Raw genomic sequence first — 15,710 nt, 5'->3', positions numbered from 1 at the left:
CGACAAAACAACAACAAAAAATAGTTCCAGAACAAAACAAAGAAACCATATAATTTTTTCTTTTTTTTAAAAAGCTCTTCTCAAGCATCTTTAAAAAGCCTGAGTCTCTTAAAAATGGAAATGTTTTGGTTCAAAGAGAATATGATTTTGGCTGTCTTTTCCCGCTCTCAACCTTAATGCTTTGTATCAAAACAGAACTGTGGAAGGGAAACTTGTATTTTGAGTGGGAAGGAGACATAAAAAAATGTTGAAAATGCAAAAGCAGGGATTAAAACTAATACTCAATGAAGGATAATTGAGATGCTGGACAGGCAATAAATGAAAACTGATCTATGATTAGAAAGAGAATCAGATCAATCACAGATAAAAGTGAATGGTATTATGCTCTGGCCTGATTCGCTTAGCAGCTGCTGTTTTGAATACAGTTTAACTTCATTTTGAGATTTATGTTCTAATTTATTTAATAGGCTTGTAATGCTCTGGTAGAAAAGAGGCAATAGAAGTGCTTGAGCTTCTCTGAAGTCTGTCCTAGCAAGTTAGGCTAAGTGTTGGAGCAATCATTAGTTTAACAGGATCAATATGGGAGAAAATGAAGGCAAAACCAGCCTTTGTGGAAGTAACTTTGCAAACGGCTGCTAGATTCTCTTTCTTCCCTGCAATCTGCATTTGGCAGTGGTGATCACTTTGAAACTGTCAAACAGTATGACATGTTGTTTTGTATAAAACCCTCTCTGACTTGGCAACTTCTCCATCCTTGGAATAAAACAATGGCTCTAAATTACAATGTTTGGGAGGTTGCAGGGGCAGCAGTCTCACGGCATTTCCCTCTTTGCATCGCAAACAGTGGCCTGACCTAGGGTGGTAAGTTCCAATAGTGCTGAGCAGGGCTCTGCAGAGATAGAAACTCGTATGTTGGAAGCGGCATAACTGTGTTAGTGTAATTCTGTGTCCAGCCTCATAAACTGTACTCTCCTGGGGGTATAATACTAGCGGCACTCTGTTTTCTATGTATTGCAATACAGTTTCTTTAATCCTGTCCAGTTGCCCCCTCACCAGAAGGGGTTCTCTCTGTCTGTGGCCTTTATTTTATTTTATTCCAAGTGCTTTCAGGACATTAGTTTTAAAAGGAAGGGTTTTGGGTAAAGTTCTCTGTCAACGCATCCGGCACATTAAAAATGATAGTTGTCAAAATTGACATCATTCAGCTGACAGCTGCCTTGATGTAAATTTGGTACATGCTCAAACAAACAATCTTTCCCTAATTCTAGGCTTTTATTAGAGATGCACTCTATCATGGAACAATTACTGTGAAGCCATCGGTAGATCATAAAGCATTTTCATTTGCATAGCTGATGTCTAATATTTGTCATGCTTGTGCTAGATTTACTCACAAAATGTAACAATTAATGTAATGGAAAATATCCTCTTGTTTTATCTCATTCTCAGAGTCTGAAGTCTGTTTAATCTGTTTGCTCTACTATGTAATAATTACAGTTATGGTTAGGTATAAATTTGCTTCTGTAGCAAACTATTACAAGACTTTTTTCCTTTTGAATTTATGTACAAGGAAAAATTTTGAAAGATATGACTTGATGAGATTCATGTAGCTTTATTAATTCATGCAGAAAACACTTCATAACTGCCTTTGCTCTGTGGTCATTACAAATCTTATAAGCTGTAAATTTGCCACTTATTTGGATATTGTATCGTATCTCTATATATTTGTGTACACACAGACACACAATATTTGTAAGAGCTTTTCCTTGCCAAACCTCCTTGCCAAACCTCTTCCATCTATTTATATTTTATACATACATACGAGGTAAGGAAAGTTTATGGCTGCAAGAGATAGGTAAGTTTTACAGAATGTATAGAAACATCTGTGTATTTTAGAGTCCCTTGCACCACTGATGAAAACCAGGCAAGTTGAAAGGCATTTATTCTCACCTGTCATCCACACCCACAAAATTTTGCTCACACAGAAAACATGCACTGTTGGTTTTAGTTCTATGTATGGTGAGCTTACTTTATGCACACTGAAAGTGATTAACCCGCATTTATTTGTATGGGCAATACTTTATTATCCTCAAACATCTGACTGGGATTTGAAACAGTGAGCAGGGGGTTCTGCTGTTGTCATTAGATCACTGAGTTCATGTCTTATTTTTTCAAATGTCTAGGGATTGCAGTTACACTGAACTAAATTTTAAACAGAAAATGTTTTATGATTGATGCTTTAAAATACTTTTAATATCAGAGGTGAACCAAATATTTTGCTATTTGAGATACCAAGACATGTTTCCTTAACTACTGCACTATTAAAAGATTGTAAAGGCTGGCAGGAACTGAATATAGCATTGGAAGAACTGCTACACAGTTCCTTTGGAATTTACTATTTGGGATAACCATGACAAAAAAATCCCACTCCTTCAGCTTAACAAATAATATCAATAACAGACAATAACAACATGATTCAGCTTTGCAGCTGTGATGGCATATGAGCTTGAAAATATCGCTTAAAAATGCCTTGCGCCTCTGGCACAATGCTGTTGCTCCTCCTAGAGATACAAAATAGCCTCTTGACAATGATTTCCATTGAATGCTGTGAGACCTGTTATATATAGCAATAAGGTGTAAATAACTGGGAAGTGCAGTCAAGCATGAACAGGATTAATGGGGATATATTTTTCTTTTTCTTATATTGATACCAATTTGACTGTGTATTCTGCCACTACAGTACAAGCTGTGTTGACAATGAATCAAAAGGGCACGCTCTATTAGTTACAGTGTAGTTCAAGTATTTATATGTAGGATCTGCATAAACTTTTTGAATTTGACGTTGGGATTCTGTGTAAGAGAATTCAGAGTAGTTTTTCTGTATTCCTTAATTTCCATGAGCCAAGAACTACCTATCAAATTTTAACTTCTATTTGAGATCAGAAGCTGCCTCTGGTATTTACTGACAGTGATGCTGAAGATGAAGGGTCTTACAGTCAAGAGTTTTCACTTGCAAGAATGATTATTTTTCACATTTTTCCATTTGTTTTGTTTCCTTTTCTGCTCCTCCAAAGCATGAATAAGCAGTACACAGAATAGTATTTTACATAAAAAGAAAACTACAGTAAAAATCTGAGAAATAGAATATATTATTTTCTGGAAATAGGGATTAAATAATTAAGACATTTTAAAAATGTCTTTTGCTTGATAGGTCTTTGGGGCAGCTTCTAATTTTTTTACAATGTTTTATGTCCTTCTTGTTGGAAGTATCAGCCTATAATCTCTTTAACTTGCCCTCAAAGTATGATCATTGAAACTGCATTAAATGCCCTAGAAATAATGTTATAGAGTTTGTAAAAATAAAAGATATCAAGATTCTTATTCCCAGTGCATTCTCTACCAGCTGGCTGATTTATGTGCAATAAATAATTTCATTCACTTTTGAGCATGGTCAGAAAAATACCTAAGCCTCTTTAACAACTGAGCCAGAGTTATTTATGTGCTGTCTCCCTTGCGACATGCCAAAGCAGTCGATGTCAAGTGGCTGGTCTTTTCCCCCAAATTTTCACATGAATGGTATAGGGGTCAGGGCTTTTGTCTTTCAAATACGTGTTTATATAAATGCTTCCCAGAGGATGTTTGTCAGTTACTTTTAGAAGTACAGGTTCATGAAAAGCATGAAAGTGCATTGGATTCATGAACACGATCTGTAGGTGAGCTAGGGCACAGCTAGCACACTTCTCATTGTATACCTGTGCTTGGAGCCCTTTTCCATAGACCAGCTCAAACTACAAGCTGTACTGGAGCCATCAGCTAAGTGTGCCTGCTGGACTGAGAAATTCATACACAAGTTTCCCTTTGCTTCTACAACATTGTTGATGATTGGAATGCCATTTAATAAAATGAAGCAATTATCTACATATAAAATGTGTTCATTGAGCTCCAAGACTAGATCTGTACTTAATATTATGCTATCTATGTTCTGGCACAGAGAACAGAATAGAAGGAGTATTAAAAAATATCAGTGAACTTAAGGAAAATAAAGTATGCTTTAAAATATCTATGTAACACTTTTCTTTTAAAATCTTTTAGGAGCCTTTCCTTAGTGTGACTGCTCAAGCAGTGCCTTAGAGAATAGTCTGATAGAAACGTTCTGTTGGAATGTGGAGACTGTGCTCAGATGATGAGGAATGTGGAGTGGGATGCTCTATAAAAATAAGTTCTTCATGGGCATTGAAGAGCATTGTTAAAAACCATAATTTGGACAAAGCTGCAGTAAACCTACATTCTGGGTAAAATTATGTACAGTTTTAATGTTGAGAGCCCTCCCCAGATGATTCTGATGTGCTGAGTTCTGACCACTGTGATCCTCCTTTGTAAAAATAGAAAACATTTTGAAATGTGTATATACTTGTTTTGGGTATTTGCTTCTGAGATAACTTGGGAGATTTAAGCTGGAAGTATGGGAAGATTCAGCACTGGTTATAATTCCTGCCTTGGCTGAAGCCTCCCTAGATAGCATTAGTAATTTTTTTTTTTTTTTTTTTTAAGTCATGAGGAAATTTTAAAATAAGCAGTGTTGGGAGTTTGCATCAGGGTTAATATGACAGTGAGATTTCTATTGACTTTGCTTTGATCATACAGAAAGAAGAATACAAAGATGAGGCATATTAAGTAAAACTGTGATTCAGTAGTCTTGCCCGTTCTCGGTATGTATGCTGAGCTTGCATGTCTGTCTCTAAAGCAGGGGAAATCTCATTGCTTATTCTCAACTATATTAATTTGATTTTTTTTTTAATTTGAGAACAATATAAATTTACTTATTATAGAGCTTATACCACTATTGTCTTTTTTTTGTTTCTTTTAAATGTAGGTTACAACACTAGTAAACTGTCCACAGAATCCTTCTAGTAAGAAAAAGGGCCGTTCCAAAAGAGCTCGTGTCTTGCTAGCTTCTGTGGAAGAAGCCACTTGGAATCTGTTGGACAAGGGGGAAAAAATTGCCAAGGAAGCAGTTGTGTTTAAAGAGGAACTTCATGCAGCACTTGCTGATGTCCAGAAAGAGAGTAAGTATATGATAAATAATTTAGGCACCACAAGGAATTAGTTTAACCATGTAACTCTGGTATCAAAATGAAGCTAGGATATCCATGAGAAATATATTTTGTGCAAATGTCTGAAGTTTGAGTTGTCTAATTGTATGTTCTCAGATAACACTTGTAAAGAGGTAAAGTGTGCAAACTGGGTCCCATTGTAGAAAAACACTTATGTCAGTGGAAGTTTTGGTAGTGGTGGGTTTTTTCTTTTTTTTTTTTTTTTTTTTCTTTTTTTCCAGTGAAGAGAGGATTCCCCTTGTTAACTTAGTGGCTGTTAAAGCATGCATTAACTTAAGCTTATGCTTAATCTCTTCTTGAAAAGAACTGTCTTCCTGAATCTGGGATTAAGGCCTTTTAGTTAAAAATTTAAAACCAGAAATCTTCCCTCTGGTACAGTAGTAAGGGCTTAATTTGGGAAGATGTAATGGTCCTGGTTGGAGGTATGTTTCGAGACTTAAGTAGGAGGAAAATGGATTCTTTAACCTACTGTAAGAGGCATCCCCTTGTGATAGAGCAGCTCATCTTTGATGAGTTTTACCATATTCCATTTCCTCATGACCTATCTCCCCATTTCCAACCAGACTCCCAGGATAGGACTAGGTTTTATAATCTGCTGCAAACACTCTATTAGCCACTTTCTTTCAGGCTCTTTGTAGCTTTTTTGATTTTTACTCTCCCCATGGATAATTGGGGCCTATTGGGTGAATTTGAAGGCAGGCTGAAATAGTAATAAGACAGATGACACACATCCAAAATGTATTCCTGCAGAAATCAACCTTCAAAATTGATTCAGGAGAAGATTTCAGGAAAAGGTACAGAAAAAGATTCAGGAAAAGGTACAGAAAAGAAATGCTTTTAGTGCCAGTCATTTGAGAACTATGTCCTTTCATCAGAGCTCTGTGAATTTTGTAAACAAATGGTTCCCAAGGGTTGCCTGGAGTCAGGTTAAGAGGGATTGATGAAAGCCTTCCCAAACAAGTGGGAGCAGACAAGTAAAGAACAATGGTCTGTACCATAAAGTTATTGTCAGGCCATGTTATCAAATGAGCTAGCAACCAGACTTGATTTTATAAGGGGCAAAGTGGGCTTCAGTTGCTTTTTCACTACTGTGCAGTGAGGTGCATGTTCTTATGTCATGTGACAGCTTGTGCCTGAAGGACTGCATGGCAGCCATTTACATCAGGTCTTTATATCACCTTGCTTTTACTAAAGTTGCAACTTAATGAGGATTTTTTTTTTTTAAAAATTTTGTCTTCCCCTCTGTGCAGCTGAGGCTGTTTCTGAGTCTCTGATGTTGTTCAGGGTAGTGATTACTAGCTATTGGCTTCCTCTGGATCCAGAGATGGCTGCATTTAGTTTGATATATGCATATGGTTTCTGAGATACCTTAAGGTCCTTTGTGATTAAAAGCATTATGACCAGCAAATATCATTGTTATCTGTCACACTGATCAGCTCAGGCTTTTAAAAAAATCATTCATTTTGGAGTACTCTTAAAATGTTAGCCCATCCATTCCAGGCCGATAACACAAGACAAGAATAAAATATATAGTTTTTTATTGATTTTTATACATAGATAATATAAAAATATTTCACATTTTCAATTTATTTATTGATTCTCAGCCAAGACCAGAGATAACTACAAAAATAAATAATACATAAAGTAGATTATATCCACCTCATACATTTTAAAAGAAAGTTAAGTCCATGTTATCATCTATCGTTATGCAATGACAAATTGAGTGTTCACAGCGAGTCTTCCTCCAAGGATTTGCCAAGCTGCACAAGTTTCTTTTAAGAAGTTGGTGAACAATTGCAAAATAAATAGCAGTTTGTTAATTTTGCAGATATTTTTAGTCCTTTGAAGCTGTGTATTATTTTTAATTTGTGGTATCCACATCATATGTAACTTCATTGCCTGTTATTCAAGTCACATTCCGCTGCTGTTAAATGTCTCATGTTATTTACTTCAAGCTCTTTGAAATGATGTGGGTCATAAATTCTGGTAAACTGTGCTTGCATGCAGTCACCTGCCATGCATGTCATAGCATATGGTATTTAATTTTCCGTGGGCATATTTTTCTGTGGTGACTGGCAGGTATTTTTATTAATATGTTCTTAAATTATGAATTTTTGCACATGGTTACAGCTTATATTTACTGTATAGTGGAATTTTTGAAACAATGCTCTAGATTTCACTCAGAGGTGAACCAAACTATCAGTCCTAAAGTTGCACACCAACATCTGGAAAGAATAAATACTCTCTCACCTCTTCTTGCATTTTAGCTTGTATCACTCACTGAGCTTGGTGAGTTGAAGACTGTGACATGAGAATGAAATGCTTATTTCCTTTGAATGCCAACCATTAGTGTGAAAATGCTGCTTTGTTACTTTTGGAGTTCATTAATAGGGGTTCCTTTTAGCGGAGTGATAGACCTTTTTCAAGCTGCTGCTGATAATCCTGTTCATATTAGTGTTTTGGGGAATAAAGGGGCAAATTGGCAGGATAAAAATGAACAGTGGAGATAAGATATAGAAGATTTGTCGTCTTTAATTCATCTGATGCATTAGCGACTCATCTAATGTCTTCAGAAATGGGGGGCATGGGTATGGCTTTACTGACTACAGTTCCATCTTGACAAACCCTGTCAGTAGATGAGACTTGGGTCTCATGTGTACAGTATTTAAAAATTGCCTTCTGACTCATAACGTGCTGTGAATTAACAGTAAAATAACTGACCCCTATACAAAGGAATAAGAAGCATTGTTCAACCATGAATGCTTCTGACACTAAACATCAGACTATAATTAATGTTATGATTCTGATATTTAATCAATTTTAAGACAAAACAATTATGTACTTTATGTGGGGAAATGATATCTTAGGAATTTGCATTAAAGTCTAGCATTATACTTAGGATAATGATTTTTTGCATTTATGTCAAGGTGTGATTGGTTATAGTTTTCAACAGTTGTACAAGCATAGCTGAAATGTTTGGTATTTATTGCCATTGCTTACTGACTATATATGGTCAGAAACACAACAGTTGTTTTCTGCGTTGTTTCTATCTATTGCAATGTCAATGTTTCATGCGTTTAGCTGTTATCATGCTCAAGTGTGTTCCTAGATAAGCCTTTCATCACATGAAACAGTGAACTGAAACAAGTTACTTGCTGGAATTACATTTTGAGCCTTCAGTTACTCTTTAAAAGGAAATTAGAAAGATGATTTGTTATTTTGAATGTCTGTATTGAATGTTTTTTGATGTTAAACAGAGGAGGCAAGACTTTGATGGCATGGAAGAAACTACCATTCGACAGCAAGAAATGGGACATGTAACGTAGGGATATTTACTAAAGGAAGGGGATGCTGATCTCTTTCGTTATACTTTATTTGTCCCCTCAATCTTAAAAATGATCTTAGCTTTCTCATCCTACATTGAGGTATATGTGTATGCTCTGTATGTAAGGGACTTTCATTCTGGGAGACAGAATTTAGATATCCAAGTGGCTTAAAATAATTGTGCTGTACACCCTTTTCATCCAACGAAGAACAGATCCCTTGTACAAAAGCTTCTGACATCACCATCGCTGGATCAGATGTCCCTGGGTGGGAAAGGGGGAATGAAGAGATGGATGTAAGGCATGAAGGGGGTGTGTGGTGGCTCTGATTACACATTAGGAAGAACTGTATGAGATGTGGAACTTCCTGGTATGCAGCGGTGAAATAATTGCAATGCAACAGAATACAGTGGTATCTGAGTGGGGTAAGAGACTGTGTGGCAGGAGAAAAATGTCCTTTAACATCTACAGAAAGCTATTGTGAGAATCTGAGTTGTTATGGTGTTGAATGTTAGGAACATGCAGGAGGTATCAATCTGCTTTGCCCTGATGCTAATAGTGTCACTTCCAGCTGGCCGGCTGAAGCAGAATCCTTTATTTGCTGGAGCAGATGGAGATCGTATTTGTGGGAGCAGAACAGATGATTATACTAGTGACTAGTTTTGTTTAATCTCTTGTTTTTAGAAAGGATAGGTTGTTTTGTGCTCTGATGTGACATTGAACTCCCAACTTTCTCTGGTACTGATTCTGCTTATGTGTTAGTTCATGCCTGTGGAACTTGAGGCTGCAAATATTAGTATAAATCAGAGTTTGTAAGTTTTCTATTATTGGTATAAATAGTTGATATTTTTTTTTCTGTCTCCAGTTTGAGACTAGGACGTTTGAAATCCTCTCTTTTTACTGACTCTAGTACATCCCTCCCTCCCTTAGTCAATGGGCTCCCTTTGACAACTATGTTTCTCTGGAACTGTAAATCCACCAGCCTCTAAGGGTGCAGTTCACAGCATTGGGTGACAGGACTTTCTTGGCAGCAATACCTCCTTGTGGGAGGACACAAGAATGGCATAAAATTCACTGCATTCCATGTGGATTTCATACTGCTGCAGTTAAAATTAAAAACGAGAGGAGAAAGCCAGATGTAAAAACAAATAGGAGAGAAATGTGATTCTTAAATAGGATTTAGTAGGAGAAAGAAAATCTATTCAAAGAAATAAAATAAGAAAGCATAATTCTGAAGGTCTTGCCTAAAACAATAAAGAACATTTAGCTGTCATGAGAGTGTCATCTTGAACACTGTCTCTGAGGGGTGCTCACTGACTGCAGTTAGTGGTACTGCAAATATCTGTGTAAACAAATTGCCTGCCATCGGCTAGCAGCCCAGCAGAAGTGTCAGCTGTTTGCCGACAGGCTTACAGTTGACTTGTTTTTAAAGAATTTTCATGTAAGTTTTTTGGGTATTTTTGGTACTGGATAAAGTGCATGGAATCCTCTAATTTTTTAAAAAAATTACCTGTGTCTGAACTGTGTTTTTACCTTTCCCTGTGCCTGAGCATAGATTTTTGTAAGCACATGCATAAGTAGCAGTCATTTGACAGTAGCAATAACCGTCGGTAGCTGATCAGCTAATGGTAGTAACACCATTTACTTTGGAAGTCATCTGTCTACGTGTGCTGAATAGAGTCTTGGAAGTGTCTGCCTTCCAATATGTATGTAGTTATGATATATCCTGACTTTGGTTCTTTGAGTTGCTTCTTATTTGAATGTCTAAAATAATTCAAATACTATGAATGCTCCCATCTTTCTGCTTCCCTATTTGTGCCACTAAAAGGGCACTGTCTTTCATGTTTCATTGTTTGTGACAAATGTAATTATGGAAGAATATCCACTTGATGGGAAATTACAATATAATGGATGAAATTGCATTGAACTGTCATGCTGTCTACTGCATTTTAAGAACTTCTAACATCATGTTGTTGTTGGAGTTGTCACTTTCTGTTGCTTGTACTCGTAGCTCCTGTCTGTCTAAGTTGCATCTCTTAGCTCTGTTTTAGGGTCATAATTTTATACTTGTTCATCTAGCCATCCCAGCTTACATCCAACTCATTTCTAAGGGCTTCATCAAATTTCAGACCCTTCTGGCTTGTCTTTGTTCATACACTCAATCACAGAATGACAGAATGGTTGAGGTTGGAAGGGACCTTTGCAGGTCATCTGGTCCAACTGCCTGGCTCAGGCAGGGCCAGCAGTCTGACCAGGACCGTGTCCAGTCAGCTTTTGATTATCTCCAAGGACGGAGACTCCACAACCTTCCTGGTCACCCTGTGCCACTCCTAAGTCACTCTCACAGTGAAAAAATGTTTTTCTGATGTTTAGATGAAACCTCCTGTGTGTCACTTTGTGCCCATTGCCTCTTGCCCTGTCACTGGGCACCACCGAGAACAGTCTGGCTTCATCTTCTTACACCCTCCTTTCCAGGGTATTTGTATATACCGATAAGATCCCTCTGAGCTTTCTCTTCTCTAGCCTGAACAATCCCAGCTCTCTCGGCATTTCCTCATATGAGAGGTGCTGTAGTCCCTTAATCGTCTTTATGGCTCAAGTACGCGGAAGATACTGGTGTTGAAATGGTACCATTTTCAGATTTTAGGACTATTTGAGGTTTTGAAGTGTCTCAGGTGCTTGAAGGGCACCCAAATTCATATGACCATTCTCTTCTGGAAGGCACAATAGTGGAGACCTGGGCAAATAATCACATGTGGGGCCTGTGAGCATGCAGTTCAGCCTTGTATTTATGGGTAGGGGAAACCTTACATTCCACGTTTCTGAGGAGTTGCTGTGCTGTCAGAAGATTTATTTTTTTTGTTCCCAACTTTTATTAAATATTCCTGATAATAGCACTGTCTCCTATCCTCAGCTAAGCTATATCTCGCTTCTCTCCCAATCCATTCAGTTACTAACTTACAGGCTCACCATTCACTCTTGTCTGGGCTTCTCATAATTGAATACTTTCACTCCTTCCTAACCACCCAGTTGCTTTCTAATCTGTAGCTCCACTTTCCCAGTCAGTTTTTGTTTGGACCACTTATACTGTGGCACAGAGAGACTCTGCTAGGAGGATATACAGATCTTAAAAAATAAGTAGTTGATTATTGGCTAATGCATACAGTAGATAGCTAAGACTAATGAGTGACTGAGCAAAGTGTTAATGTATTTATTACCTGCAGTAATGCTAGCCAGACGGTAATCAGTCACGTGGGGAAATGTTGGCCTCTGTTACTCCTTTGGAACTGTGGCTCAGTTTTTGCAGAATTGTTTTCTTGCAAATTCCTGGGTCTTTTTGCCTAGGGTGTATAACTTTTCACGTTAGTATTTTTAACTTTTGGATTCTTTGATTGCTATTACTACTGTCTCTACCAACTCTACTTCTGTCTGTTTTTCCTTACCTTCAGTGATGTTAGCTAACATACTTTCTTGCACCTTACCAAATATTTTCTCAGCTAAAGTTGCACAGTTTATGCTACACCAAACTAGGCCTTGGATCACAGAGAGCTGAACCACAGGACTGAGGATTTCACATGGTCTTCCGCTGGTTGGTTGATTCTCTTAATACACTCCCCCCCCAATTTTTCTCTCAAAGTAACCAGTTCTATTTTCTTATTGCCTTCCCTTCATTAATTCTCTTGTTTCTCCAGACTTAACTAGTTTTTCAACAGAAGTTCTTCGGACTGCAGCAGATTCTGTGCCTTAGAAGTTTTAAGTTCCCAAAAGGTCACCAAGTTGACTTGCTACTTACCCTTTTATCCTGGGAAGTATGTGATGTTAAACAGACCACATTATTCTTAGGGCTACAAACCTATTTGCAAATCTGGCTTAAAGTGCTGAGTTAAAAGTGTTTAAGGCAGGCTGGATGAAGCCTTTTGGGCAACGTGGTCCAGTGGAGGGTGTCCCTGCCCATAACAGGGGGGTTGGAACTAAATGATCTTTAAGGTCCTTCCAACCCAACCATTCTATGATTCTATGAAAATAAGTTAAGAGCTGCTTTGCCTTTGCTTGGATGGCCCAAGACACAGCAAAAATAGTAGTGAATCTAGTCCTGTTTGTTTACCTTGTAAGTAAATGCTAATAAATAACAGGTAGTAGAATACTGTGTGCTGTTTTCTTCCTCTCCTTATAAACACTTCAGATGTTCTCTATGTCTAAAAAAAAAAAAAAAATTCAGTCCATAAATAGAGAAACAAGGAGAGTCCTGTCTTTCCTTCAGATTTGCATCTCAGCACTTCTGTAGATTCTTTGAAGCTTAGTAGTAGGTAAAGTAGTAGGTAAGCTTTTACTGCCAACCCCAGCTTACCATCAGTAAGGACTTTAACTTCGTCTCTTTCCCAATTTTCTATTTTTGTGGAATAGTAGTAAGCTAACTTTGAATATCTTCCTCTGTGTAAAAATTTTATTGAAGTTGGTCAGAAAGTTCAACAGTTACCAAGTGACCAGTTAAGCAGTGATGATGCTAATTTATTGTTGGGAATAGCATTTCCCTGATGCTTTAGTCAGTATTTGTTAAAAAGAATCCCTGACAGACCAAGGTGGACAGTTCTACACTCATACACCTTAATTGAAGAAAAAATTCCCATTGTTTTATGCTTTCTTGTCTAATTAAGACATTGCATGTGTAAGCTTCATGTTTTTGTGTAATTTTTTAAAGAATCTGACAGTTATAATGGTCTGAATTAATACTGCAGTGTTTCACATTCCAAATGCGCAAAAACGTGTGATATTAACTTGTACTTTTACAGCCTTAAAGATAACATGTTGAATTTAAGGTATTTAAAACTAATAATTGGCAGGACAAACAGATGGTAGTTAAATACTATGCAAATAAAATAGAGATAGTTTTGGTTATTCATTGACATTGCTTGTTCTCAGAAATTTGGAAAGTTTTTCTATTTGAAGTCATCAAATAAATGACAGGTCAAGGATTTTAATTTTATGATAGTGTGTGTGCACTGTATTTCCCATGTCCTTATTAAGGCACAAAGAATTTCCAAAGTATCTTAAATTCCTACTGAAACTTTCCAAATCACTATTAATCTATTGAGATTGTAGTAGTCACGTTCAAAAATACATCTAAAGATATATATGCATGTAACAGGATTTACTCTCTATATTTACACCCCTCCCCCCCCCCCCTCCCCCCCCCCCAAGGATTACTGGGCTCAAATTAGTGCTTTGAAACTTGTAGTACTGAAAACAGTACTCATCTGGAGAGGTGTTTCTGCCCATTGCAGATGCAGAAATAAAAAAAAAAAAATCAGTCTTCTGATTGTTTGAATTTTATTTATGGTATTTTTATTTGTGTGCTCAGCTATGGTGCATTATCTCACCAACTACTACAGAAAAGTTCTCATTTGCTGTCCTGAGCACAAGAAGTTGATATTTTTTACTTTCACTGTTTTGTGAGGTAGCAGGTGCTAGAACCAGATCTCAGGTTAGTGTGATTTGTATTTATTTATGGAGTTTGCTAAGCATGTACTTAAGATACATGATTTGCACAAAGACTTTAGCAAATCCAAGAGAAAACCAGAGCATGCTATTAAAGATGAGTGTTCCCGGACAACTGATGAGTTTCAGCACATTGGAAGTATTCAGTGTTCTGAGAATCAGGCCAGTACTATCTCAGGTGCTGGTATGGGGACTTTGTAGTAATTGGTAGGTTTATTTCTGTAGCCTTTGCTCAATATTTTTCTCAAATGCAGTTTCTAGTAAGAGTGGTAAAACTTATTTTTTCTCTGAATCTTGAGAAATGAAGTCACATACAGAACTGGCAAACTCTAGTGCACTTTGATTAGTTCTTGTTTATTTCTGATTGAGGGAGCACATAAAAGTCTATATGTATGTAATTACAGGAAATCCCTTATGTTTATATATATTTCTATAAATATGCATTAATTACTGATTGTATGTATTTTGTACAAACCTTGTTACCCAGTTTTTGATTTGAGGACTCCAAAGCTTAGAAAAACACATACTTGGTTCAGGTAGAAAAACTCTGCATAACTTTAGCTTTGACTTTATTACCAGATACTCTGAAGTAGACGTGCCAATAGTGTTCCTGCAGGAGGCTTGCCTTTGAGTGAAGCTATGGGTACTGTGAATTTTATTTCAGCAGGCAATATTCTCTCTTCACTTTTGGTCAGAATTTGTAGAACAAAATGAAACAAAAATTACATGTTCCTGTACTCTCTATGTAGAAAAACTGCGATACAAATGACTGCTTGGAGAAACATACCCCATTCTTATATCAAGACTTAGGTAATTTAGATATAAGTAGAAAGAATATTGCGTAATAAACAAAAGATTTAACTCTGGAGCAATATCAAATTTTTTAAATGACATATTTTTGTTTACTGTTGCATCCAAAATCCAAGACTTGCTTAAGGCAGTTGTCAACAAAGGGCTGGCTTCATGAATATGTAGTCTTTTAATAGCTACATTTACTAATGATGTTTGCTAATTTTAGTACAGCTAAAACTATTAATTTTTGTGACTTTTTATCCATCTTTGGTTTCCTAGCTGATATAGAAGAGTTTAATGGGTCAAAACGTTAATTTTAGCAGTTTGTGCTTGTGTGACAAGAGTTTCCGGAGCTGTTCTGTGTAGAATTCTCTCAAGGTTGTGCCATCATTAGCAAGGCTCCTCAGGTAATAAAAGACTTTGAAATGCTTTCGAAAACGAGTGTAATAGCATTTTTTTTTTCTCAGAGTAAGTCTAGGTGACAGACTGCTGAAAGTAAACTTGGGTGTTTGTCGTTGTTCTTACTGTTAAATTTCATTTGCTTGTTGGAGAGCAGTATATTGTTTGTCTGCTGGCACAGTTACTAGCTCCATTGCATACATTTCACATATTTTATGCCAGAGTCAGATGTTCAAGTGTATGAGATTTTAATTCCTTAACTTATAATGAAAAGAACAATATTTGATTCCCTTCTGTGACCAGGAATTATTTAATAGCAAGGACAGCAAAGTACATAGTAATATAAAAAGCAGTGACTAGAAAGGTTTAACATAGTGCCCCTGGCCTCATTGTGTACAGTTAAGAGTAATGGTGTGATTGCAAAGGGAATTATTTCAGAATTACATGATTCAGAAGAACAGAAAGGGAACATCATTCAAAATGTGGAACATTCTGCATGATCTGTAATCATTGACCTTCATTTCAAGGCATTAGGGCAACAGAGATACCAAATTTATTGGCAATACTTGTGACTTGCCAAATAACTGAT

The 15,710-nt window shown here is 36.8% G+C and overlaps 1 protein-coding gene across 6 annotated transcripts in view; it reads left to right on the top strand.

The window, feature by feature from the left end:
- The window catches only part of CTNNA3 (catenin alpha 3), a 512,461-nt gene that overhangs the window by 11,614 nt on the left and 485,137 nt on the right, over nt 1–15,710 (top strand). For all 6 annotated transcript variants that reach the window (XM_075758850.1, XM_075758852.1, XM_075758851.1 and 3 more), the window contains one exon: nt 4,871–5,063. In XM_075758850.1, the coding sequence (XP_075614965.1) occupies nt 4,871–5,063 (193 nt within the window). The remainder of the gene's footprint in view (nt 1–4,870; nt 5,064–15,710) is intronic.

Source organism: Balearica regulorum, chromosome 7 (genome assembly GCF_011004875.1).
Source record: "Balearica regulorum gibbericeps isolate bBalReg1 chromosome 7, bBalReg1.pri, whole genome shotgun sequence".
Taxonomy (NCBI): domain Eukaryota; kingdom Metazoa; phylum Chordata; class Aves; order Gruiformes; family Gruidae; genus Balearica; species Balearica regulorum.
This window is presented reverse-complemented; position numbering and strand designations above follow the sequence as displayed.